The 24,634-nt window shown below is 37.5% G+C and overlaps 1 protein-coding gene and 1 long non-coding RNA gene across 13 annotated transcripts in view; one reads left to right on the forward strand and one right to left on the reverse strand.

The window, feature by feature from the left end:
- LOC145720558 (uncharacterized) overlaps positions 1-24,634 on the forward strand; it is a 155,654-nt gene that overhangs the window by 81,782 nt on the left and 49,238 nt on the right. For both annotated transcript variants that reach the window (XR_014143613.1, XR_014143614.1), the window contains exon 2: positions 11,857-11,944. This is a non-coding gene — a long non-coding RNA (uncharacterized LOC145720558). The remainder of the gene's footprint in view (positions 1-11,856; positions 11,945-24,634) is intronic.
- LOC145720557 (uncharacterized) overlaps positions 1-24,634 on the reverse strand; it is a 256,382-nt gene that overhangs the window by 17,474 nt on the left and 214,274 nt on the right. For 7 of the 11 annotated variants that reach the window (XM_081814500.1, XM_081814499.1, XM_081814498.1 and 4 more), the window contains 2 exons: positions 22,520-22,593; positions 19,926-20,096 (listed from right to left, as the gene is read on the reverse strand). In XM_081814500.1, coding sequence (XP_081670626.1) covers positions 20,020-20,096; positions 22,520-22,593 — 151 coding nt within the window. In that variant the 3' untranslated portion in view covers positions 19,926-20,019. Of the gene's footprint in view, positions 1-19,925; positions 20,097-22,519; positions 22,594-24,634 lie in introns of those variants that run through there. The other 4 variants (XM_081814489.1, XM_081814495.1, XM_081814501.1 and 1 more) reach the window with 2 other exon arrangements.

The following is a 24,634-nucleotide window of genomic DNA, read 5'->3' on the forward strand; positions in this document are numbered from 1 at the left end:
AAAGAGGGCACATATTGAATGGAGCACTGGGTGTTATACGCAAACAATGAATCATGGAACTCTACATCAAAAACTAAGGATGTAATGTATGGTGATTAACATAACATAATAAAATTAAATTAAAAAAAAAAGAAAAGAAAATCATCCAGATGTATCTGGTCCCAACTTCTGAAATTTTCTTTTCAATGTGGTGTACTTAGTACATTTTTGTACTATTTTGTGATCTTAGTTTCCAATTCCCAAGCAATAAAAAAATAACTACATTAAAAAAAAAGAAACTGAGGCAAGTTAAATGCATATGATGGATATAGCTAGATTGCACTGTATATAAATAAAATATAACTGAAGAAAACTACAACTGAGCAACTTACAGGCATTAAACATTAAGGACAGCTAGCAATCAAAGCAAACAAAGTGAACAGGCCATTTAAGTACATCCTTTTCAGGAAATTACTGAAAGATAGGCAAACAAGAGGGTAATCCAAGAGAGACACAGAAATAAAATCTAAGAAAAGAAGGCAAATTGAATCTTCAGACAGATGGTGAGGGGGACCTAGGATGATAGCTGTGCAGCAAGCATGAAGAGTAAACATCTAGTCCAGATTAGCGGGCTCAGGGAGGGATGTGCCAAAGATTATGCAATGGATAGACAATTGATATGTTTGGACATATTGAAATGAGGTTTCCACTAGGGTAAGATTTTGGGGAAGAATTAGTAATTAATACAAGAAAAACTAAGCAAGCAAAAAGTAAGATAAGGATTAACTCCAGGAAAAAACATAAATTGTTCAAGATAAAAAAAACTAAGTATAGTTTCCTATGTGGATCTTTTGTAAATAGCATTCACATAGTAAAAATATGAAGTCTGAGATAGAATTATATGGATAGTATGTATCAGATCAAATAACTACAACCATGTAATATTTTATTTGTATTAAATTAAATACACAGGGTAGACCATTATCATCCATTTTTTATAGAGGAATTTGTCTAGCTTTCTATTTTTACAAGAGCAAAAAGGAATATTTTCTTGAAATATAAGAAAGACCCATTTGTGTTGCAGTAATATGTGTATAAGGAAAGTCAGTGCTAAATACATTCTGGTTAAGCTATTGAAATTTAAGAATTATTAAATGATTTTTTTAGGCATCTGAATAGGAATAAAATCCAGACTAGTATCAGCTAGTATTAATTTGTTCATTCCACAAATGCTTTTGGAGCACTGCCCTGAATAAGATTTTATTCAGGACACAAGAAAAAAAGAAAAAAAAAAAAAAAACAGACAAAACTATCTTCCTTCAGAGAGTTTATCTTCTCATTAATTTAATGCCAGAAGACAGTGGAACAATGCGTAAAAGTTCTGAAAATATTAAATGCAGATCCAATACTATTTAAATGAAACAGGAATGAAAAAAAAAAAAGAACTCTCAAACATTAAAATGCTCAGAAAATTCAGCGCCCATGAACTTTTTTGGTTCAAGCCAACCAAGAGTTAGTTCCAAATAAATAACTCAAAAATAGACTGTGGTAAAAGAACCAGGAATAAGCATTCCAATAATTTAAATGTAAACCTATTTTGAAATAACTGAGAATTTTATTATGAAATGTAATGAAGTTCATTTTAACATACATGATTATTTATAATTAAAAATCATTAAGAGCCAAAGTAGGTAGGTAGAAAAAGTACATCTTTTCTTTTTATAGCATATCTAAAAAAATATTGACTTTAGTTTCTTAATTTTTGTAATAATCTTTACTTGAGAGAGATATTCTTAGTAATTTTTATGTCTAAGAGTGATTTAAAATACATTCAGGTAGTCAGGAAAAGATGGTAGAGTAGAAGGATCCAGCGTTCATCTTGTCCCACAGATACACTGAGGTAACAGCTATCTCTATGAAATTAACTCTAAAAATGACCTGAAGACTGACAGAGCAGATGTTCCCCAATTAATCATAGAGAGGCGGCCACATCAAAAATAGTAGGAAGGATGAGACAGGTTTGGGAACCAAATCCTCCACAGGACTAACCACAAATGGGAGGGACATCACAAGCATGGAGGAGTTGAGAGGAGCAGATCCCACTCCAGTCATCTCTGGCACTGGGGACTCACCCTGGGAATATAAGTACCCATAATATCTGGCTTTGAAAACCAGGAAGGTTTAACTTTGGGATCTTTAAAGCCCGGAGAGTCAAAAGGCAATAGAAAACTGAGCCGGTGCCCTTAAAGAATCAGCATAATAAATAACTTTGCCTGAGATAGAGCATAAAGGCAGCAGTTTGAAAAGCACCTGCAGTACATGTGAAGGAAATATATTGACTAATCTTAGAATATGTATAGAAGGGGAAGAGATCTTCAGAAGATTTCTCCAGGAACAGAAGGGCTGGCAGGTGCCATTTCTCTTCCCACACCCCTGCCTAGATAGCCCGACTCTTGCTGGAGCCAGTTCTAACCCTCTCTACCTTGCTAGCATCACTTGCCCTGTTGTGCTCTGCCCTGGCATTCCCTTGTGGACCAGCCCCATCTAATCTACTTATGTGGGTAGGCATCCTTCCAGGGCTGCTCCTGTCCTACCACACCCTGAAGGCAGCCCTGGCAGGGACCTGTGCCACACCAAAATGACTCTTTCCCTGGGAAGGAAGGCAAAGAACCCCACACCCCAGCGTGCCCATAATTCCTGCATCCCAGACTCCAGCTGGCTGTGCAGGGAACAACCCTTGCCCCATGGTGTACTTGCAATTGTAGCAAGAAGGCTAACTGCAGATACCTAATCAGATTTCTGACCCCTCCAATCAAGGAGCTTCCAGACAGACCCCTCAATGGTACAGGGGCCAAATCCTGCCAAATGCGCCACAAGCAAAATGGTCATAACAGCCAGCTGGGCTGAAGGCAATCATGGCTCAGCCACAACAGTAGGACACGCACAGTCCACACAAGGGATGCCACCAGAGCACCTAACTCTGGAGACCAGGGGGACTGAGCTACAGAGCATTACGAAACTTCTTCTACACAAGGCCACTATTTTTAAAATCATGAGATGTAGCTGACTTACCTGATACATAGAAACAAACACAGAGTTAAGACAAAATGAGGAGAGTGGGGCGCCTGGGTGGCTCAGTTGTTAAGCGTCTGCCTTCGGCTCAGGTCATGATTCCAAGGTCCTGGGATCAAGCCCCGCATGGGGCTCCCTGTTCAACGGGAAGCCTGCTTCTCCCTCCCCCACTCTCCCTGCTTGTGTTCCCTCTCTTGCTGTGTCTTTCTCTGTCAAATAAATAAAATCTTTAAAAAAAAAAAAAAGACAAAATGAGGAGAAAGCATCATGTCCCAAATGATAGAATAGAACAAAATCACTGTAGAGAAGTGAAATGAACTGGAGATAAGCAATATACATGATAAAGGATTCAAAGTAATGATCATAAGGATACCTACTGAACTTGAGAAAAGAATGGATGATCTCAGTGAGAACTTCAGCAAAGAGGTAGAAAACATAAAAAGAACCAATCAGAGATGAGTAATTCAATAACTGAAATGAAAAAATGCACTAAAGGGAATGTGCATTAGAGGATGCAGATTAGAAGATGCAGAAGAACAGATCAGCAATCTGGAAGACAGCATAATGGAAAGCGACCAAGTTGAAAAGCAAAAAAATGAGAATAGGTTAAGTCAGGTGTAATAACATTCATATTACTGGGATACCAGAAGGAGAAGAGAGAGAAGGGGGCAGAAAATTTATTTGAAGAAGTAACAGGAATTTCCCTAATCTGGGGAAGGAAACAGAAATCCAGAGTCACAGAGAACACCCAACAAGATGAACCCAGGGGTGCCTGGATGGCTCAGTGGGTTAAGCGTCTGCCTTCGGCTCAGGTCATGATCCCAGGGTGCTGGGATCGAGCCCTGCATTGTGCTTCCCCCTCAGCAGGAAGCCTGCTTCTCCCTCTCCCTCTGCCTGCCACTCTGCCTACTTGAGCTCTCTATCTCTCTGTCAAATAAATAAATAAAATCTAAAAAAAAAAAAAGATGAACCCAAAGAGGTCTACACTAAGACATACAATAATTAAAAGGACAAAAAGTAATGATAAGGAGAATTTTTAAAACATCAAGAAAAAAAAAATATTTACAAGAGAAATTCCATAAGGCGATCAGCTGATTTTCAGCGTAAACTTTGCAGGCCAGAAGAGAGTGGCATGGTATATTCAAAGTTCTACAAGTTAAAAAAACTTACAACAAAAGAATACCCAGCAAGGTTATCATTCAGAACTGAAGGATAGATAAAAAATTTCCCAAAAAATAAATGTTAAAGGAGTTTATCACCACTAAACCAATCTTGCAAGAAATGTTAAAGGGAATTCTTTAAGTGAAAAGAAAAGGCCATAAATAGAAGAAAATTATGAAAGAAAACAATTATGGTAAAAGCAAACATATCATAAAGATAGAATAATCACTTATAAAACCAGTGTGGAGCTTTAAACAAAAAAGGGGCAAAAAAAATCAATTATATTTATAAAAATAAGTCAATGGATACACAAATTAAAAAGGTATAAAATATGACATTATATATATATATGTCTATGCTCCCAACACTGGAACACTTAAATATATAAAGCAATTTATTAATAGACATAAAAGGAGAAATTGACAGCAATAGAATGATAGAAGGGGACTTTAATATCCCACTTACATCAATGGATCAATTATCCAGACAGAAAATAACAAGGAAACAGTGGCTTTGAATGACATATTAGACCAGATGGACCTAACAGATATACAGAGAACATTCTGTCCAAAAAGAGTAAAATACATTCTTTTCAATGGCACATGAAACAGTCTCCAGGATAGATCACATGTTAGGCCAACAAAACAAGTCTCAATAAATTTAAGAAGATTAAAATCCTATTAAGTATCTTTTCTGACCACATGGTATGAAACTAGAAATTATGAGAAAAAATCTGGAAAGAACCCAACACATGGAGGATAAACAACCTGCTACTGAATAATGAATGGATTAACCAAAAAAATCAAATATATTAAAAAAAATACAGGAAGATGAATGAAAATGAAAACACAATAGTCCAAAAACTTTGGGATGTAGCAAAAGTAGTTCTAAGAGGGAAGTTTATTTATAATGATACAGTCCTACCTCAAAAAACAAGAAAAATTTCAAATGAATAACCTAACCTTACACCCAAGGGAGCTAGAAAAAAGAACAAAGACCAAAACTAGTAGAAGCAGGAAATAATAAAGATCAGAGCAGAAATAAATGAAATAGGGACAAAAAAGATCAAGAGCTGTTTCTTTGAAAATATAAACAAAATTGATAACCCTTTTCTTTTCTTGACAAGTTTTGCTAAAGAGAGAACTCAAATTAATGCAGGAAGAGAAATAACTGACATCACAGACATATAAAGGAATATAAAAGAATATTATGAAAAAATGTATGCCAACAACCTAGAAGAAATGGATAAATTCCTAGAAACCTACAATCTCCCAAAACTGAATCAAGAAGAAATAGAAAATATGAACAGATTATTAGTATTGAAACTGAATCAGTAATCAAATCTTTCCCAATAAATAAAAGCCCAGATCCATATGGCTTCATAGTTGAATTCCACCAAACATTTAAAAAGTTAATACCTGTTCTTCTCAAACTATTCTACAAAATAGAAGAGGAAGAAAAACTTCCAAATTCTGTGTATGAGGCCATTATTGCTCTAACACCGAAATCAGACAAAGACACTCTAAAGAGAGAGAGAAAACAAACAGACCAATATCTCTGATGAACACAAATGCAAAAGCCTCAAAAAATATTGGCAAAATGAATTCAACAATAATTTAAAAAAAAATTCACCACAATGTCCATACTAAAAAACAATCATTCTCCCTTCCACCAAATGAGATTGATTTCAGGGAGGCAATGTTGTTCAATATTTGCAAATCAGTCAATAGGAAACACCATACTAACAATAAGAGAAATTATAAAACCATATGATCATTCCTATAGATGCAGAAAAAGCTTTTGATAAAATACAACATCTTTTTCATGGTAAAACTAAAAAGCGTGTTTAGAAGGAACATGCCTCAACACAATAAAGATATGAAAAACCCACAGCTAACATCATATTCAATGGTGAAAAGCTAAAAGATTTTCCTCTAAGATCAGGAACAAGATAAGGATGTCCACCCTTACCACTTACCAACATAGTACTAGAAGTTCTAGATGCATCAATCAGATAAGAAAGAAAAGGCAACCAAATTATTAATGAAGAAGCAAAATTGTCACTCTTTACAGATGACATGATATTACACATAGAAAACCCTAAAGATTTAACCAAAAAACCATTAGACTAAATTCAGTAAAGTTGTAGGATACAAAATTAATATATAGAAATCAGTTGCATTTCTATACACTAGTAAGTAGCAGAAAGAGAAATTAAGAAAACCATCTCATTTGCAATTGCATTAAAATTCCTTACCCCATACACAAATATAAACTCAAAAGGAATTAAAAACCTAAATGTGAAACCTGAAAATATAAAACTTCTAAAAGAAAACATAAGTAGTATTCCCTTTGACATTGGCATATTTATGGATAGATCTCAAGCAAGGAAAACAAAAGCAAAAATAAACTAATGATATTACACTAAAAATTTTATGCAGAAAAGAAAACCATCAACAAAATGAAAAGGCTAGCGAAATGGAGAAGATATTTGCAAATGATAGATCTGATAAGTGATTAATATTTAAAATATATAAAGAAACTTACACAACTCAACACCAAAGGAAAGTAAATAATCTGATTAAAAACTTATCAGAGGTTCTGAATAGACCCAAAGAGGACATACAGATGGCCAATAAACACATGAAAAGATGCTCAACATCATTAATCATCAGGAAAATACAAATCAAAACCACAATGAGATATCACCTCACACCAGTCAGAATGGCTAGTATCAAAAAGACAAGAAATAACAAGTACTGGGGAAAATGTAGAGAAGAAGGAACCCTCGGGCACTGTTGATAGAAATGTAAATTGGTGTGACTGCTGTGGACACAGTATAGAAGTTCTTCAAAAAAAAAAAAAATAGAAATACCATATGACCCAATAACTCCACTATAGGATATTTACCCAAAGAACATGAAAACACTTAATAAAAAAAGACATGTTTTATGTTTATGGCAGCATTATTTACCATAGCTAAGATATGAAAGCAACCCAAGTGTTCATGAATAGATGAATGGATAAAGTGTGAGATACACACACACACACACCAGGAATATTATTCAGCCGTAAAAAAAGAATGAAATCTTGCCATGTCTGACAACATGGATGGGCCTAAACGATATTATGCTAAGGGAAGTCAGAGAGAGAGAGAGAGAGAGATACCATATGATTTCACTTACATGTGGAAACTAAAAAACAAAAACAGTCTCTTAAATACAGAGAACAAACTGGTGGTTGCCAGAGAGGAGGTGGGTGGAGGATGGGTAAAATAGGTGATGGGATTAAGAGGTAGAAACTTTCAGTTCTAAAATGAGTAAGTCATGGAAATGAAAAATACAGCATAGGGAATAGAGTCAATAATATTGCAATAGTGTTGTATGCTGACAGATGGGACTCACACTACGGTGATCATTAGTAATGTATAGAATTGTCAAATCACTGTGTTTTACATCTGAAATGAATATAACATTGTAGGTCAATTATATGTGAATAAAAAATAAAAAATGCACCCGGACTTCAGCAATTTCTTCAGCATTTCCAGGGGTTTTGTTTGTTTGTTTTTGTTTTTAATTCTAGTTTTAAAGTGAAATTATAGTTGATCATTTGTTTTATACACATGTGCATATTTATAACTTTATGTTTGACTTTGGGGTATTTTTATTTTTTGTTTGTTTGCTTTGAGTTTATTACAGTAAGATGTGTATCTTTTTAAACAAATAATAGAGACATTATATATAAAAATATTTTGCAGGGTTTTTGTTTTGCCCTACTCGTTTTTCTAAATACTTTTTGCATCACATTTAGACGATTGGAAAGTATGTTGGATATGATCTTTAAACTCCGATCAAGAAATTGTCATGAAAAGGGTCAAGATATAGCAAAACCTTCCTGGTACTGCCCCCAAAAAACAGTATCAGGGATGCTATGGTAATTACACAGATTCCAGGTGAAGGCTGTTGTTACACACAGACAAACTGGTCACTTCCAGGACAATAAGGGATTGATAAAAATCATGTTTCAGGGCACTGGAGAGAACAAAATGCCTTGGAATTTCAAGAATGTTCTAAAAATAAACTTTGAGCAATTACAAAAATCTGGAAAATCTGCAAACACTGGGGAATGACCCCTTTCTGAACCAGCCATAGAATCAGCAATTTCTCGAAAACATACCAAGTGGAGAAATTCAGATGGGTCCAAACTAGATATTGTTCTCTCATCCACACCTGAGGAGAAATTGGTGACACCACTGTAAGTTATTCAGTTGTAGTCATTTATAGTTTAATTCATACATAGGGTAATCCAACCATATCCATTGTGTAAACTTAGTTTGCCTTAGCTCATCATTTTATTGATTTGATGCAGTTAAAGAACTTCGACTTGCTCTGAATTAAAGAACCACATCACATGTTTTAATAAATTAACTCAAGTAACACATACCCAGTCAACACTGAGTATGTGGTAGGGATTTTGCTAGGTGCTAGGGTTACAACGTTGAAGCTAGTTCCTACCTTGGGGAGTTTAGAACCCAGTGGAGAAGAGGACCAAACAGGCCAGTCTAATGCAGGGTGCTGCTCCCTCTTACTTTTGCAGTCAAAATGTTGGCCCCACTCATTAGCAAAACTGGAAAAGAATGTTTCCAGAGTTCTGGCTTTCACGAGACCCATTTACAAGCAGGTTTTTTTAGATGTTCCTCACACACTTTAGTTCTTTTCCAGCAAAAGCAGATGCCTCTAATCTGACCCGTACATCTAAAATCTCACCTCGTTCTCTTTGTGATTATAACCCCCTTTCTGTACATGGCTGATGAAGATTAAAGTTTGACACATATTCAGAAAGCCTAAGCTCAGATTCCATGTTTAGCTTCAATCACATTATCACCTTTAACCAACTAGAAAAAGTACAGAGAAAATAGCCATGTATCGTAATGTGACATCAACCCATCTTTTTAACCCTTCCCCATGCATTTCACAGATGTTTCCTGAATCCTACTAGGGGGTAGGCACTGTCACCTGTGTGAGCCCTTCAGCCAAACTTAATCCCTCAGTTTTCCCACACTCATCCTTCAATCTTCTCTACTCTGAAATCTTGCTCTTGTCTCCCTCTCACCTGGAATGTCCTTTTCTTGGCTTCTGAAATATCTCATTCCTGTTCACTCTTCACAGCCCAGTTTAGGTTCCAGACTTTGAAAGCATCCTCTCATCATTTCAAGCCATCTTACTTTCTAATCTTTTACAGAAATAGTTGCCTCTAGAACTAACTTGATACTTTGTAGGTCATGTTCAGTATTTCCAGGAAGCTTTCATTATGCTGGCTTTCCTCAAACTGAAATTCTGAAAGTTGGGGGCTTTGTTTTATTTGTGGTATCCTTTGCATTTTCTATCCCAGAACACTGCTCCTGGCACGTATTTAATAAAGCTCAGTGAGCCTTTTGCTTGACTGTCACTTTCTCATTCCCCCATGTTCTCTTCTGGTAGTGCTCCATTCTGTATGGTGAAAGCCACTAGGACCTCCCTGAATTCTGCATTAAGGTACAGAGAGGCTGAATAAAGCGGGTTGTTCTTGGTACACATTTCTGCCTCCACAGGTAGCCCCTACTGTGGTAGACTGAGAAAAATAAGACTGCAGGAATCACTGTCACGCACTGACATACAGCATCGGTAAATGCAGCTCAGGAGATGATAAACTAATGGAATGAGAGAGGGAAACTTGAATGGAACATTTAGACCAGAAAAATAAAACCGATCTCAAGATTTTTCACATTTTAGGTTTCATATTTCCCAAACACATATGCCAAGTTCTGCCTACATTTCCCCTGGCACTCCATTTCTTCAAGTAGTTTTTTTTTTTATTATGTTAATCACCATACATTCCATCATTAGTTTTTGATGTAGTGTTCCAGGATTCATTGTGTATAACACCCAGTGCTCCATTCAGTACATTTCCTCTTTAATACCCATCACCAGGCTAACCCATCCCCCCACCCCTCTCCCCCTAGAACCCTCAGTTTGTTTCTTAGAATCCATAGTCTCTCATGGTTCGTCTCCCCCTCCGATTTCCCCCCCTTCATTCTTCCCCTCCTATTTTTTTTTTTTTTAACATATAATGTATTATTTGTTTCAGACTTCAAGTAGTTTGTTAAAACACTCAGCGGGTCTCCATGAGAAATATAAGTGTATGAAAATGTAGGGTTGTGAAAGGTAGATTGAGTGTGGGGGGGGGTACGGCAATGGCAAAAACAGCCCTAACACAGATGAGTTCCCACACCGTGTGTCACAATGAGAGAGAGAGAGAGAGAGAGACTCCCTTTCCCACTCTTGAGGGGTATGTAGCCATTTGCGAACACCCAAGACCCAATCATGACTACCAAAGACCCGTGCGGCGTCATCCCATTGCTGGTGGCCAGGAGCCAGCGCTGTCATCACTTGGTTTTGTGCTGCTTAGGGTAGAAAATCTGATTGTTCAGCAACATGCAATCAGCTTAAAACAAATCTGGAAGATGTTACCCAAAGACGAGATGATATCCAGGCCTTGGAATTTTGTGCAAAGAAAATGAAGGGTTTGCCTTAAGATAAGAACTGTATCTGAGGCAAGAAATTTGAAACCTTGGGACAAGATTCAAGTCAATGAGTTTAATAGTAAGTCTTTAAGAAACTGAGATTACAACCCAAACAGGCCAGGCAGGTCCTGCAGAGCAGTGAGAGAAGCCAGGGTCCAATTTCTAGAACTAAAATCCTCTCTGTCTTCTATGACTAGATACCACTTATATTCTTCAAAGAAAGTACACTCCCAAGAGAAGTGGAATTACATTTAAACACCGAGATGATGGAAGTCTTAAGAGCTGAACTGAGTCATGATTTAACTACTTATCATATAGCCTCTAAACTTGAATATGTCATTCTGTCTCCATTAACCTTTTTTTCCCCCTTTATTGGAAAAAATAGGGGTAGCAGTACTAGCTTTAGTAGTATTTGGGTACAAATCTCCTTTTCTTCCTTCCACATTCATTCCCCCACCAATCCTAGTGTGCTAATGTAGCAGAAGTGGGATTTATAATATTATGTGTGGTTACAGAAGGAAACAAGACTCTTTTTTTTTTTTTTTAAAGATTTTATTTATTTATTTGACAGAGAGAGACAGTGAGAGAGGGAACACAAGCAGGCGGAGTGGGAGAGGGAGAAGCAGGCTCCCTGCTAAGCAGAGAGCCCGATGCGGGGCTCGATCCCAGGACCCTGGGATCATGAGCTGAGCCGAAGGCAGACGCTTAACGACTGGGCCACCCAGGCGCCCCAGGAAACAAGACTCTTAACATAAAAAAGCTGCAGCAAATATATTATTAAAAGGTTACTCTACAGGGACACCTGGGTGGCTAAGTCGTTAAGCTTCTGCCTTCGACTCAGGTCATGATCTCAGGGTCCTGGGATGGAGCCCCGCATCAGGCTCCCTGCTCAGCGGGAAGCCTGCTTCTCCCTCTCCCACTCCCCCTGCTTGTGTTCCTGCTCTCGCTGTTTCTCTGTCAAATAAATAAATAAAATCTTTAAAAAAAAAAAAAAAAAGGTTACTCTACAAAATGCTCTCTGAGAAAGTTCACCCAAAGCCCCTTCTAGTCAATGCCCTGATCCTTTTTTTCTCCACCTTCAGGGGCTAAAGTATGGCCTGCAGCCTTAATGACCGCCAAGGACACAAGAATGGGAGTAGTAGGAGGGTGAGCATGAGTGAGTCTTGAAAGGTGAGTGAAAATAGCCAATGCTATTGAGTGCTTACTATTTGCTAGATACCATTTTAAGTACTACATATATATTATTTTATTTAATCCCTATAACAAACCCTTGAGAAAGGCACTCCTAATACCCATTTTACAGATGAGGAAAGTCAGGTAGGGGGAGGTTAAGTAATGGAGTTACATGAAGTAGGTGGTAAAGCTAAATATCTGAGGTCTTAACTGAGACCATGCTCTTTTCCATTAAACTTTACTGTGTAAGTGTGGAATTGCCCAGGCAAAGAGGGAGAGGAAGGTTGTTTGGGATAGGAGTCACATGAGTAAAGGTGCGAAGGTGTGAAATAGGATTGGTGCTGAGCGCTCTAGAAAATTCAGAAAGTATATAGGAGAAATTGTGAAGAAGTCAGTCATAGCCAAGTCCAGAAATGTTAGGATTTGCTGATTTATGAATAGATGGATCAGCTTGTAATATTAACGGATGTGCTTTCCCTGGTATCCCCTGGAATCAATGACCTTTCCCTTGTCTGCTGGGCTAGGAGGCATCAGTTGTGCCAAGAGAGGGTTGATAAATCAGAACAGAAAATATCAGTTTGAAAAGGGCTTTGGGATACCGGAGAATATCAGATTATTGTGTTTGTGAACACTAAAGAATTGTGCAATAAAATTTTGACCAGAAAGACTTGGACTGATTCCTAATATGTAAGAGCAGTTCTCCTCTGATAATAATAATAATAAAAAAATATTCTACAGGTTGAGGAAAGGCAGAGAGGAAGGTAGGGATAATATAAACTTTGCATTAGGGTTGGGATGTCAGAGAAAGATGAATGTGCCTCAGAACTGAAACAAAGTCCAGGGAGCCAGCAAGATCCAGAGTTCCCCATTACCCAGTATAGTAAAGGGGCAGTAGCATAGAAATGGCGTCATGGAACATCTAGGTAGAAAGATCTTGGCTGCAGCAAGTTTCCAGGAATCCCATAGTGGAAGCAGGTGAAGGTTGTCCACAAGCCAGAGAAGAGCTCAGTATCTCTTGCTAGAGAGCTGTCCTGGAGAGGCATGGTTGTAAATAAGGAGAAAAGAGCAACATGCATGTGCTGAGGACCAGAGTTCACATTAGTGATCTAAATCTCAAATAATGTCACTGTGATTGGATGCAGACAACCTGGACTAGCTTCCTCTTGCCCCATCCATCTCTTACCATATTGTTTTAATACTAGGTATTCCTTTCTCAGGAACTGAGTTTAGGGGGGGCACTTGGGTGGCTTAGTCGGTTGAGCATCCAACTTGATTTCAGCTCAGGTCATGATCTCAGGGTCCTGGGATAGAGCCCAGTGTAGGGGTCCACACTGAGCATGGAGTCTTGAGATTCTCCTTCCCTCTGTTCTCGCACCACCACCCCTGCACACATTGCATGCACATGCTCACTCTCACTCACTCTCTGATAAAATAAATAAAACCTTAGAAAAAATGAGTTTGGAGATGGGGAACTTTATTCAGTAAGAATTTAATTTGCAATACATAGTGAAAGGAAAGTCAAAATTCAGTTTTTCTATAAAAAATTAAATTCCTTATACACCTCAATTTGTGACTTGGCATTCATGCTTACTATACACCAAAGTTTTACTTTTCATTGATATAGATACAGATATAGTCTGCAATGTATAAGCAAATTGAAGGAATTACAGTCAGAGATGGATTTCAAAGAAAGCAATCAACTGGGAAAGGACAGATGATTCGAGAATAGAAGGAAGCAGTGAGCCAGACTGGTGTGGGGAGTAGAACCAACTCCAACTTGATGAGCAGGTATTTCTCAGAAATGGACTAGATAGCAATTTTACATTGATTTAATTAATTTTTTTAAAAATGTGCTTATTTCTTTGTCACCCTCTCTGTGTAGGAAAGCAAAAGGACACTCTTTTCTTTCCATCTGTAGACTTCTCATCCCCTGTATGAATTTGCTCCAGACAATTATTCCAGCCCTTTCTTGAACTGGTCCTGCCTATCCTATCCTTGGGATGCCTTAAATATTTATATCCTCATTCGTCAACTGACCCCTAACAATTCAGGATGGGGCATTTTATCTTTATTTTTTTTTAAGATTTATTTATTAGAGAGAGAAAGAGAGAGAAGAAGAAGAGAGAGGATGCACATGTGAGAGCCTGGAGTGGGTGAGGGACAGGGGGAAAGGGAGAGAATCTCAAGCAGACTCTGCACTGAGCATGGAGCCTGACCCAGGCCTTGATCTCATGACCCTGAGATCATGACCTGAGCCTAAATCAAGAATCAGTCGCTCAACTGACTGAGCCATCCAGGTGCCCTGAGGATGGGGCATTTTATTTTTTGCATTTCTGCTAAATTCCTTGCAAAACTACCTCACCCAGGACTGTAAAACCTTGATGCTATAATTCAATTTTATAATACACTTCTATGAAGTTTTCGATTATATTGACTTCATTTAAGTTTTTCCAAACTTAAAGATATGAAGCCCGTAGTTAGATTTGCTTCTGAATTACAACAATATACCGAGGACTCCAGTTTAATTTGAATCATTTTAAGCAACCATAACTTTGGGCAGCTCTGGATTTTCTTTATCTCACCTTTTCATCTTAATATATACCACCATATAATAGCACTTTCCAATGATCTTTTTTTAAAGATATTTATTTGAGAGAGAGAGAGAGAGAGCACGAGCAGAGGGAGAGGGAGAGGGAGAATCTCAAGCAGACTCCGTGCTGAGCATGGAGCCTAATGCTCAGCTTGATCTCAAAATCCTGAGATCATGACCTGAGCCAAAATCAGGAGACGAATGCTTAACTGACTGAGCCCCCCAGGTGCACCACTTCCCAATGATATAAACACCTTTATATAATCCTTAATTTCTCACCTCAAACTTCATTTTTATTATACCCAAATACTTTTAGCAGTATTTGAATAATTATTTCTTTTCTTTTTCTGTAGCATGTGTCCTCTTATGACGTTGCTATGAAGGGCATTTAAGCTACTCGTCTAAACTCAATTTTCTCATCTCCAAATACAAATATTAAGAAAAATTATTTAGCTAATACTTGCATGGCACTTGCAGTGTGCTGGGTTCTGTTCTAAGCACTTTGCAAATATTCATTTAGTTCATCTTCATAAGATCTCAAGGAGTAGATACTTCTCATATCCCTACTCTATGAAGAAACTATGGCACAAAGAGGTCAATTTATCCGAGGACACACAGCTACTAAATTGTGAACTAGGAGTTAAGCCCCTGGCACTTGACCATTACACAATGCTGCTTCTTCATTTAAGAAAAGCTTAGACTCTATCTGCATGTACAAGGTAAACAGAGTTTCTGCTCTTAACAGAGTTTCTGCTCAGTTAGTACTGAAGTACTAACGGTACTGACAATTTAGTACAGATGCTTACACTCAAATGATCAATAATACTCACCTGCTTCAAACAACTATTGAGGATCTGCCTTCAAAGCATTGACCATACATCTGGCAGATGTTGAGCCTTATTAAATGTGGATTATAATTATACCCTAAAGACACTCTAATAGGCTTGCTAACCATTTGTTAGTCCACAGGAAACCTATCACTGGTCATATCAGCTCATGGGCACATACCAGGTGTCTCAAAGGAGTCTGGCACTAAAGAAAACTAGGATATGAATTTGTCTTTGCCAACTGCTCCATCTTTCAATATCAATACAGGGATGTACCTACCCTTTGGACACCTCAGACAAGCACAAAGAATTACCTTAAACTTGTGCTCTGAGTGAAACTTGCCACTTAATATAGTAATTTACATTTGCATCGTGCCCAACTACTCTCCAGTCCAGGCTTTCTGACACCCAAGGTGAATTTCTGCTAGTTAAAACCAACAATTGGAAAGCAGAAGGTAACAGGCTGGGATTACCTCAAGGAGTTTTGCATCTCTATAGAGAGTGGCATGGACATTCCCAGTTAAGAAATGAGCAGAAGACATGAACAGACACTTTTCCAAAAAAAGACATCCAGGTGGTTAATAGACACATGAGAAGATGCTCAACATCAATCAGGGAAATACAAATCAAAACCACGATAAGATACCATCTCACACCTGTCAGAATGGCTAAAATTAACAACACCCAAGAAACAACAGGTGTTGGTGAGGATGCAGAGAAAGGGGAACCCTCTCGCATTGTTGGTGGGACTGCAAACTGGTGCAGCCACTCTGGTGAAGAGTATGGAGGTTCCTCAAAATGTTAAAAATAGAACAACCCTGTGATCCAGCAATTACACTACTAAGTATTTACCCAAAAGATATAAAAATACAGATTCAAAGGGATACATGCACCCCAATGTTGATAGCAGTCTTATCAATAATAGCCAAACTATGGAGAAAATCCAAGTCTTCATTAAGTGATGAATAGATAAAAATGTGGTGTACACACACACACACACACACACACACAGAGGAATATTACTCAGCCATCAAAAAGAATGAATGCCGCTTGCAATAACATGGATGGAGCTAGAGTGTATTATTATGTATTATTATGCTAAGTGAAATAAGTCAGAGAAAGACAAGTACCATATGATGTCACTCACATGTAGGGTTTAAGAAAGAAAACAGATGAACATATGGAAAGGGGGAAAAGAAAAAAAGGAGAGAGGAAAACAAGCCATAAGGGACTCTTAATGACAGAGAACAAACTGAGGGTTGCTGGAGGGAGGAGGGCTAGATGGGTGATGGGTATTAAGGAGGGCACTTGAGATCAGCACTGGGTGTTATTTGTAAGTGATGAATCACTGAATTCTACTCCAGAAACCAATATTGCACTATATGTTAACTAATAAAATTTAAATTAAATGAAAATAAAATAAAACAACAGCTCAGTTGTCAAAACAACAACAACAAAAGAATCTTCCTACACATTTTATTTCTTTGTAAAGCCCTGGATAATAAATAATTATAATGGCTCACAAAGTTTAGGGGCTTATATGTATTAGGCATAGTTCTGTAAACTTCACATTTTCTTTCTCAAAACAATCCTTGGAAGCAGATGATATCAGTACTCTATTTTTGAGATGTGAAATGTGAAATTGAGGCTGGGAGGTTAAGTAATTTTCTCAAAATCCACATACCTGCTTAGGACTGAATGCAAATTATTTCATAAAGCAAGTTTGGTTATCTATTGCTTCACAGAAAATTTCCACATAACTTAGCAGCTTAATATAACCATTTTATTTTACTCACAAATCGATGGGTCTGGAACATGGAAAGGGCTTGGCTGGGTTCATCTCTGATCCGTGTGGCGTCATAGGGAGCAGCATGGGCTAATGAATCTACTTTCAGCATGGCTTCTTCCTTCACATATCTGTTGCCTCAGTGCTCCTGACCGTGTCTCATCATCCAGAGCCTCCCAACGTAGCTTAGGCTTTTCACCGCACAGTGGGTTGAAGAGTCTCATTTCTAACATTGAAGCTGACTTTTAAGAGCAAGTATTCCCAGAGAAAAGAGCAGAAACTAACATTCCTCTTTAATGTAGGCTGGGGACTTTTACCTTATCTTAATGGTCAAAGCAGTCCAAGGCTACCTAACTTTACAAAGAGGGGAAATGGGCCCCATTCTCCATGGGAGGAGTGTCAAAGCATCTGCAGCTATGGTCAATCAATAAAGTGTCTGCAGCCTATTCAATCAATTAAGCATTTGCAGTCAGGTGGTGGCTTGGGCTGGAGGCCTTTGAGGCTCATTTGGGCAGGACAGCCAATTTGGCTCCCTCATAGCTACAACTGATGTTGGCAATTGGTTGAGAGCATGGATAAGGCTGTTGACCAGGGTGCCTACCCTACACATGATCTCACTATGTAGATCCTCAAGCATGGTGGCTGGATTCTTGGAGAAAGTCCTAACAGTTATCATTCCAGGAGACACAGCAGAAGCCGCAAAGTTCTGCCTCAGTCAGAGGTCAGGCGGTCATTAAGAGGAGCTGATTCACAAGGAGAGTAAACTCCACCTCTTGGTATGGGGTGGGGCACCAACTTCTACCATGGCTGCAAGGCCTTCTCATAAAGTGGTTGCTGTCTATCAGAGAGTGTGCTTTTTTTTTTTTTTACTAGTTACATATTTCATGCAATGAAAGTTATGGTTTATTGTATTCACGAAGATGGAATGCCACTGACTGAGGGACCCTTAGCCCAGATGGACTGAACCATATGAAATATCTAATATTCAACCGGCTTTGACCAACAAAAATTACAGTTTCATGATTCAATTTAAAATTTTAGATGTCCATCAGCATTGAGATGTATAGTAAAAAAAAAAAAGCATTTTATATAAGTATTTAGCAGAATCAGAAAGAAAGCTTTGCTATCTTAACTTTTAGAGAAAAAAGGTCATTTTATGCTAGCTCCGAATTGCCAGACAAACATTTCTATCTTCTGCTTACTTATATCCTTTAGTCCAGATTCCTGAAGCCCTTCCTGGCATCGATTCTCTAAGTTTATGAGGCCAATGCTTATACTTGGTGAATACTCGTAAAGGCCTGCTCTCCAACCTTATCCCCATGGGAGGGAATAATGTCAATTCACTGTGTCAGTAGCAATGAAAATGTTCTCCTTCATACCAAATCTTCTATTTTTCTTTGTGACTTTCCCAGTGTTGCTCCTAACATGAAGGACCTGTCTTACAATTTACTTCTAACAGAAAAGCTTTTCAATAATAGATTCCCCTGCAAAGCTCCCCACAGCTCTTAAAATGAGGGAAGGGAGCCAAACCCCAAAGCTCAAAGCTGACTACTTGCTGAGGTGGTATATTTTAGGAAGGAATTATTATGTGTCAATAACTCTCTTATAGTATGGTTTATATGGTACAAAACACTCAACAAATGTAAATTACTAACAGTGATGTGATTATGACTATAATTCTGTCTCCTTTGTCTTGCCATTACTTAGATAGTATTAATTGAAGCAAATATGTTTTCTCTCACACCTCAGAAATTTTAAATATTTCATGATATGTGGTTGAGACACCATAGTGTCTCCGGTCTCTAAGAGAACAAGTCTCATATCTTCTTGGTGAGGTTCTAAATCTTAACATAGGGAGTTTAGGGATTTTACTTGCTATTTGAAACACAACATTCTGATAATAACACTTCTGACTCCAGAAGACCAGGGTAGACAAAACTTGAAGTGGGAATTGGAGCAAAAGAGGTTGTCTCTCTCAGTGGTACCCTACAGCGGGTTACAAGAGGGTGTGAACTCATGATATGTAAGTAGAAAAGAAAGGCTGCTAACATCAGTTCTATCTTTAAGGAAGTCTGGGCTCTGCTTGGTGTTTGGGCTGAGATACAAAACAATTTCTCTATTTTCCCAAATAGTTCACCCCTCCTTAATTATAGCTCTCAGACGAATGTTTTGTTACCATCAGAAAGCAGGCAAAGCAGGAAGGAAATAATCAGGCATTTTCACTTAGAACATTGAATTTTAATACCGTTTTTCCTCTTGCTAACAGACCTTTCAATTTTACTTCTTACATGTTTTAAGTATGATCAATTTTACCTTTCAAGATATTATTCCTCATCCATAAAATTACACAAAAATTGCCATAAACAAGCTGACTGAAAAGGAACAATCGTTGTACATTAAAAAAAATAACCTTCATGTTTATAGAAATAATAAAGCCCATGCAGTACTTCTTTTAAAGATCTTGCTCTAAACAAACTGAATTATTCATGCATAGAATTGTACAGCATTAGAACACCTGTTTTCAATCATGCATAATGTAAAATCACTCATTACCTCACAAGAGCCTCTACATCTCCAGCAATCAAATGGCATTGAAACAGCAAAACAGGTGCCTGGCAGGTGGATCCAAGCAGATGTTTTTGGCTTGCATGCCTTTTCTTGTACAGGTGTGATAATCTTGTTTTCAACTGCATAATTGCTATTTAAATAGGTACTATTTGATTCTTATGTACTTTAATATTTATTTTTGCTTCTTCAATTCCTCTCTCTTTGCCACTGCCTGGGCTTGAGGTGGATTTGAAAGCTTTGGGGATCCTGTGAGGTGGAGAGATGCCAGCTGAAGGGGCCCGTTCCACTGTCTTTCACTGACTTACATGACGAAGGGATCTTCTGTTAAAAGTATGGTTTCTGAGTGAGCCCGTGGAGTTTCAGCAGCATGGCTAACTACTGAGCAGGAAAGAAAAAGTTACTTTCCCTTGTTAGGTATCAGCCAAAGTCATATTTAACCATTTCCACTATGCATACCGTGAATTTTAAATGAAGTCAATGCAAATCCATGAGTGCAAATCAGAAAGAGAACATCTTTCTTCAGCTGCCGATACACAATTTATTGAACTTCTACAAAGATAGCTCTGTGTGTATCTTCCTTGTGAGGTGTCAAATTCATTTGCTTAAGCATGTTTTAGTAAAACATCTTTAAGTCTCAGCTGAAAATAGGGTTTTCACTTTGTACTAGATTTATCCAATATAAATCCATTCAAGCAGAGTAAGTAATGCATCTTTCAACAGGGGGTGTTGCAAGCACCTTATTTCCCTGTTTGTTTAGTTCTTCCTTTAAAAAAAATGATCAACAAATTTATCAGCGAAAGGTGCCGTATTGAAAGATGCAAAGACAGGCAACTTTATTTCTGATAACAGGTGCAGCATGAATTTGTGTGGTGTTCCATCCTTGCTGTCATTCTCTGCAAATCTTTGTGCCTGGTTTTCATGGGTTTACAGTGAGTTAGGCTGCCAGAGTGGAATTACAAGTCCACTCTGCTGACATAGTTGGAGGTTTGGGCACGCATATATCCCAAAAACTAAAGTCACCATCATGCCAGGCAAGTGAACACATGGACCATACCAAGAGCAAAATATGGCTTTGACACGTTACATTATACCACTGGTATTTTGGATAAGCTATGAAAAATATCCAAATATTTCTATGTAAAGAGAGGAATGTTTGCAGCCATCCATATATTGTATCAATTCCATTACAGTCTCTAACTATCTGAATACATGGGATCATTCATGAAGACCAACCACCCAGAGATGGCCACCTTTCTTTTCTCTGTTCCTCAAATGGTTTGGCTCTATGTAGACATGGCCCTGATATTAGTTATCTGTGTAATGCCCTTTCAAATAAATAAGATTGTAGAGATATATAAGATTGTAGCTATTTTACCACCTGAAGTGTTAGAATTACTTGAGCTAATTTAATGGATTTTTAAAGTCAGATCAGAAAGTTAACCCACAGGTCTTATATTTTCACCTAAGGACTGGTAACTTGCTATATGAATGATCATAACTTTCTCTTGAGGTTGATCTCTAGCATAAATAAAATGAAAATAAAATGTCTGTTGCAGCATATAATAAGCTTATAGATCCAAGTCTTTCATATCTCTTATATTTATTCTACTTATATACTAGTTATTGATATTTTATTACTATAAATTATTTTAACTATCAGTTCCCCATGAATTAAAATCTGATTCCATGAACTAATCATCATCATCATAATCAATCATAATCACTATTAGCACACCATTACCATCATTTATTGGACACCTTTTGTGGGCCAAACATGATATTAAAAACTTTACATGCATTATTTAAACACTATGCTATATTATACATAATATGTACATTGTTATCTTTCTAATGTTTTATTATTTGAGTGCATTAGAAAAAATCAAACCTACCAAAGTCAGAGAATATGAAATCCATTGTTAAGTTTTGGTTTCAAGTTCTTTCTCAGTATAACTAATTTGGGCTTGTCAGGTAGAGTTCTGAATTTTCAATACCTGAGGAGCTGGATATAAATTTGATATGACACTCTATCATATCCAGTATGTGGCATTGACAGAATAAAGGCAAACTAGTTCTAAAGAAGATATTTTCAAAACATTTCCAAAAGGCTTCTCAAATATAAATGTTATCCTAGAGATATGGATCCACTCTATTCCTAAGTGTGTGTGTGTGTGTGTGTGTGTGTGTGTGTGTGTGTTTGTCTCTCACATACTTACCGTTAGTAATCCATTTTTGTTTTTCAAAATGCAAATACATACTTAGGGCTGACTATCTCAATGCAAGGATGTGCTTTCCCTGGACTAACTTCTACTTTTTAATACAAAAACAAACAACATTCTATATCATCTATAATTAGGTAGCAATAGCAACTGAGAGAACACTAAATGAAGGCATTAATTACAATATAATTGAACAAAATATCTACAATAAAAACGTAGAAGGTAAGGATATTTTTAACTTGAAAAATACCAAAATGTATTTGGAAGCAAATTAGAATAGGTAGGAAAATAGAGCAGATAAAACATGTCAAGAAAGCTCACGGGAGTGTGGAGCTTCAGTAAAATAGAAATTTAGGACAACAGAGGACTAAGAGGTCATCAAAAAACAAATAGCTACATGGTGACTTTGACAATAACTCATTACTGATATTTTTTGAAACTTCTGAAGTGTTGCTTAAGTGTGTTCCCTGAATTTATCTTGACTTTTTTCCACTATACACCATTTATATCATCCTATTATTTACATTCTTCTGTATATGCGTTAGGACCAGCTGACACTGAAATGAACTGGTGCAAGCATACCAGGATGGATGCCTCTCAGGAGGGGTGACCGAGTTATTATGGAATTCTGCCAAATAGAAGGAAATGAAACCACACTGAAAAGCAAAGCAAAAAATTAGGAGTTCCGGGATGAAATATTTTACATTGGACATTAAATTGTATCTCCTGGAAACAGATAAACAAACAAACAAATGAAACATTTAAAGAAATACTAATGGATTTTTTCCTTCCCAAAGAAATTAGTTCCCCGGAATCTATTTGGAGATAGATAGTAAGGATTGTGGTCAATAGCTCCCACAAACTACCTAGTCTTTAAGGTAATTCCCCATGCTCCAGAATCACTCTTTTCACCAGAGATTACAAAAATAATTTGTGGAGTAACTACCTGCTTGCTGCAGTTCCTTTCCTCCTAGCCTGCTTCAAAGGTGTCTCAAGGACACCCTTCTTCAGCTGAGGTGGAGAATGGCAGGAGAAAGAAATACCCCAGTGTATACTGAGAAGGTGTGGAAAATGGACATCCACCTCATTGACTTGGAAGGAAACCAGTGTCCAAAAGCCAGTTGTAGCTTAGAAAACTAGATGAATTTATTTTTCTAGGAAATACTACACACAGAACATTGAGGAGAATGGGATAAAGAGGCACAGAAATATTCAAGAAAAAGAATTTCAAACTCTTCAACTCGATCACACACTCCAAAGCTAAGCTATTTCAGTGTTTTACGTAAAAATGACATTTTTGGAGATCCATCCCCCAAGACACCCAGTCCCAAAGAAGACCTTTGTTAACAGTACAATCTCAATTTTAATAGAACTCTGGTACTAAGCAAATTTCCTTACAAATCTACTATAAAAGCCACAAAAAATTTAAAGAACAGAACTATAAAGGGTAGTTGTTTTAAAACATTAAAAGGTATATTTTATGGCTGAGTATATTTTGAAGAAGTTGAAGTTGGTGGTAGCCACTGGTTTCATATATATGTGACCTGGTTACCCTCCCTCAAGCATCACAGGCTTCTATCTGCCATAGAGAATCTCTTTAATTTGTAATAACGGCAAAACTGGGTTGGTTTTCTGGTTCTTCCCCTTGTGACTCTACGTAGATTTCCTGAGCTTTCCAAAGTTGAGACCCTTCTCCATGTATAAGGCTTTGAGGATAAGTGTCCACAGGGTCTCCTGCCTCATTCATTCTTTCATGCCACAGTTTGCATTTCCCATTGTCTATTCTATGACTCAGTTTCCCCAAACCAGTGCCAGTTTTCAGTGTTTTATCTCTCTTGGCCAATAATGAGTATTCATGAAGTTCTACTACTAGAACTGAGTAATTTCCCATATGTGTGCAGTGCTACAGCTTTTTACTGTATCCTATAGATATAAAGTCATGGTCTTTTCTACATCATCCATATAAAATTACCTTTTGAACCACTAAACAAGATCAACATTTTCCTGGATTTTTCTTTACTTATTTTCATAAGAATTGTTTTTCAACACCTATTCTCTTAAAACCTGCCTTTAGAATCTTTATGCCCTGAGTAAATGAGTTTTCCAATTTTGGGGGGAAGTTTGCTTTCTTCAAAGCTAGGGGACTTGCAAAAACCTGTTCATAAACTGAAATAAACTCCAGGTCACAGATTTTCAGCATCGACTAGAAAGCCAATGACCTAGGACAGCATATCATGTCAACTCAAATTATGACTGGAGTAAAATGCACACTAACTCCAGTATCGAGCTATCTGGGCCCATTTCTTCAAGAATCTAATAACTATCCAGTTTTCCAGATGTGTTGCTCTCCTCCCCTAGTGCCCATTTTTATCACACCTGGATGTGAGGTGCCAATCAATTATTTGAAAGCAATTCGATCATTCATAGTGGACCATTTGAATGGCAGCAGGAATAGATTATTACCAATCCATAAACAAGTGGTAAATGTTTGATAAGATCAGTGTAATATGATCATATCTTCTATCTTGCTCATATTAGTAGACATTCTGTCTAAAACACTTTTTTTTTATTCTTATGTTAATCCCCATACATTACATCATTAGTTCTAGATGAAGTGTTCCATGATTCATTGTTTGTGCATAACACCCAGTGCTCCATGCAGAACGTGCCCTCCTCAATACCCACCACCAGGCCAAC

Source organism: Leptonychotes weddellii, chromosome 3 (genome assembly GCF_054177405.1).
Source record: "Leptonychotes weddellii isolate Sample4059 chromosome 3, ASM5417740v2, whole genome shotgun sequence".
NCBI lineage: Eukaryota > Metazoa > Chordata > Mammalia > Carnivora > Phocidae > Leptonychotes > Leptonychotes weddellii.